Source organism: Strongylocentrotus purpuratus, unplaced genomic scaffold (genome assembly GCF_000002235.5).
Source record: "Strongylocentrotus purpuratus isolate Spur 01 unplaced genomic scaffold, Spur_5.0 spur5_scaffold_17, whole genome shotgun sequence".
Taxonomy (NCBI): Eukaryota; Metazoa; Echinodermata; class Echinoidea; order Camarodonta; family Strongylocentrotidae; genus Strongylocentrotus; species Strongylocentrotus purpuratus.
In genome coordinates, this window is record NW_022145602.1 from 3,539,493 (window position 1) to 3,542,879 (window position 3,387).

At 33.0% G+C, this 3,387-nt stretch overlaps 1 protein-coding gene across 1 annotated transcript in view; it reads left to right on the forward strand.

Moving 5' to 3' along the window:
* LOC584110 overlaps positions 1 to 2,815 on the forward strand; it is a 156,611-nt gene extending 153,796 nt beyond the window's left edge. Inside the window, exons 138-139 of the mRNA XM_030988112.1 lie at positions 704 to 751; positions 1,339 to 2,815. Coding sequence (XP_030843972.1) covers positions 704 to 751 — 48 coding nt within the window. The 3' untranslated portion in view covers positions 1,339 to 2,815. The remainder of the gene's footprint in view (positions 1 to 703; positions 752 to 1,338) is intronic.
* Positions 2,816 to 3,387: the final 572 nt, after the last annotated feature.

Genomic DNA, 3,387 nt, shown 5'->3' on the forward strand with positions numbered 1-3,387 from the left:
CCCAGTACAGTAAGGGTTAACAATGTTAAATCTGAAATGCATGGCCGTACGTGTTATCAGTGTCTCCGATATGGTGTAATATTGAAGCACTATAAGAATTGCGCTTCAAAATGATCAAGAAGTGCCTCAGAAAAGTAAAAATCTTTAAGTGACTGGTTTTACCATACCCCCTACTCGTTTTTCCCAATAGACTGTAGTGTTATGAAAACCGTTAGGAAAACGCAAAATTGATTTCGATTTCTGATCATAAATATCTTGATAATCAGACAAGTGATCGGCTTGTAAAAGTCGTGGGGTTCGTGACTGACCTAAAAGTTTATAATTATCGTTGCAGCATGAGCTAAATCCAGGATTTTGTTTCAGAATCTGAGACAAAGTTACCCAATCCCTTTAATTACAGAATATATTACTTATACCATGCATCATATTCAGTTAGTTACCTATATGCTGTAAAAGTAGTCGCAAGATATTTTGATATATACAGAGGCGTGATGGCTCAGCAGTTTCGGGTTAGAAACTGGGTCGATGCGCTAATGCCCTTTGGTGAGGCTATGATCCTCATGACCAAGTCCCTCAGAGAGAAATTAAATCTTTAGGTCCCCTGGTTGCTTTCTTAGCAGTCAGGTAAAACAAACAAACAATATCAAAAAATTTACAGTAAACTTACATTTGTGTTTGTCTTTTTTTCAAATTTCTTCTTTAGAAACAATACATGTTCATCCACCAGTGTCTGCTACTTCTTATGAGATAGGTGAGTGATATTTCATTACTGTTACTCAACTTTAAACTATTTAAAGTGCAAGTTGATTAATTTTCACGCCAAATAGAACAGTCAGGCATTATGTACCAATAAAACTTTGTTCTTCTCCTTCTCCTTCTCCTTCTTCTTCTCCTTCTTCTTCTTCTTCTCCTTCTTCTTCTTCTTCTTCTCCTTCTCCTTCTTCTTCTCCTTCTTCTTCTTCTTCTTCTTCTCCTTCTCCTTCTTCTTCTTCTTCTCCTTCTCCTTCTTCTTCTCCTTCTTCTTCTTCTTCTTCTTCTCCTTCTCCTTCTCCTTCTTCTTCTCCTTCTTCTTCTTCTTCATCTCCTTCTCCTTCTCCTTCTCCTCTAGCTTCCTCCTCCTCCTCCTTCTCCTTCTCCTTCTCCTCTAGCTTCCTCCTCCTCTAGCTTCCTCCTCCTCCTCCTCCTCCTTCTTCCGCTTCCTGCCGTCACTACTACTATAATACTACTACTACTATTACCAGTAATATTACCACAGTCTACTACTACTACTATTACTACTATGACTAGCATGACTTCTTTTTGTTGAATAATACTAACTTTTGTCTATTGTTTCTACAGATGTATCCTGCCTGACAAGAGCAGGGAAATTAATACGGATCATCTGACCCGACTACTCTTCCTCATCCATCCAATACTTCTAAAATGATAGACATATGACATGGATAATAATCCAGCGTTTGTTTTTGTTTTTAAATTCTATCTATAATATATCGTCTCATTTTACTTTTTATATGAAATGGATTAATTTGTTCATCAAAATTGTTAAGATTAATGATGTCATTATTTTGGAATGGATGATTGGATTACCAAACAATTATATGAAACATTATCTTGGTTTTACGATTTGTTTATCTTATACTTTAATCGTTGTTTCACTCCCATCTGTTTTAATGTATACTACATGCTGTACATGTAATTGAATATTCAAGAAATATAAAACCACAGTTTTGCATTCCAATCTCTTTATACTGTAAAACAATGAAATGAGTTGTCTTTCGTGTATCTGAAATAAGAAATGAATAACTACATATTACTATTATTATATCATGTGATTTATATACAATTTATTTTTATTTTTATATGGATAAAATCTGAATGTATTCCTGTATTCTATTCGTAGATTAACTTGGTGATGGATATATAAATGTATTTATGCAGAGAAACAAAGACCTATGTTTTAAGGAGAGAAATTTAATCTTTATTGAAATGTTATCAACATCATATGTACTTGTTATCCTCGTTACGGAAAGTGATAAATCTTTATTTTTTTAAGAAGAAATTAAATAATAAATCAAAATGTCTTATTACAAGGCTTCGTTTTGATTTTCTGTAATGGTATGTCAAATTGTGTTTTTAAAAAATCTGATATTATTTTATTTTTGAAAATGTCTCACTGTAGTCTTTCATTGGGAAATTGTTTTGCTCTTTTAATTATTCTCTCTAACTTCTATTCCTATATTTCTATCTCTAATAATTTAAAGCATCTATTATCTTTTTAATTGTTATCTTTGTAGCTTTAGGAAACATCAGTCGCTGTGACTAATGTGAAAATATAGTAAATGACCCATAACCCAGTACTAGGAAAGGTATACGTAGATAGATATAGAAGTACAAGCAAAATATGATATTTGCCTTGTGCTCAGGTTATTATTTGTAGATTTTCTCATATTTTAAAATTGTTTTGCTGGAAAATTTGTGATGTATACACAGAACCACTTTCTATATGTTTAAAATATTAATCATGATTATGTAATATCTCTTGCTTCGATAGGGTTAAGGGATTTTATTTTAAATTAGAGAATTATTTGTTGGTGACAATATAAAGATGAAATGTACACCTTCCAAGTCAAGTACCAAAGCTTAGAATCTATTTTTAATCATGTCTATATTGAAACTATATTTTGCTCTTTATCGACAGTGCATTTGTTATAATTTTCTTATTTTACGGAGCAGTGTTAAAAAGCTTTACCGGTACTTAAATTAATCAAGCATTGTGTATCAAATGAAATAAAATGGTAATTTGGGATAATAATGAGAATGTCTAACCTGTATCAATCATTTGAAGAAAAAGAGATATAAACATGTGAGAGAAAAAAGGAGATACAGAGAAGAGAGAGACAAGGAGAAAGAAAGTGAGATGGTAAGAGGCGAAGGAATAGAAGGAGAGAGAGGGATGAGAGTGGAAGAAAGAAACCCTACTTCAACCATGCATTGTGTATCAAATGATATAAAACGGTAATGTGGGATAATACCAACAATACGTCTGACTGAGCTGTATCAATTAAGAATTTGGTGAAAATTGATATGCAGATGTACTGAGTGAGAGAAAGAAAGAGAGGAGAAGAGAAAGTAAGAGAGAAGAAAGAGAGAGGAAAAAGAGAAGAAAGAGAGAAGAGAGAGAGAGAGATAAAGAGAAAGGGGGAGAAAGAAAGAGAAAGGGTGTTCACAAGTGTGGGGCAGTACAATACTGGAAGGTCAAGTCCTAGGCCCTGTTTCATAAAAATTGTCAATCAGTTACAATAACTATTGCAAGTTACTGAGATCATGGCATTTACTTGATGGATGCTGTACATATCACTCAACAAAATATTACAAAAATGCACAAAG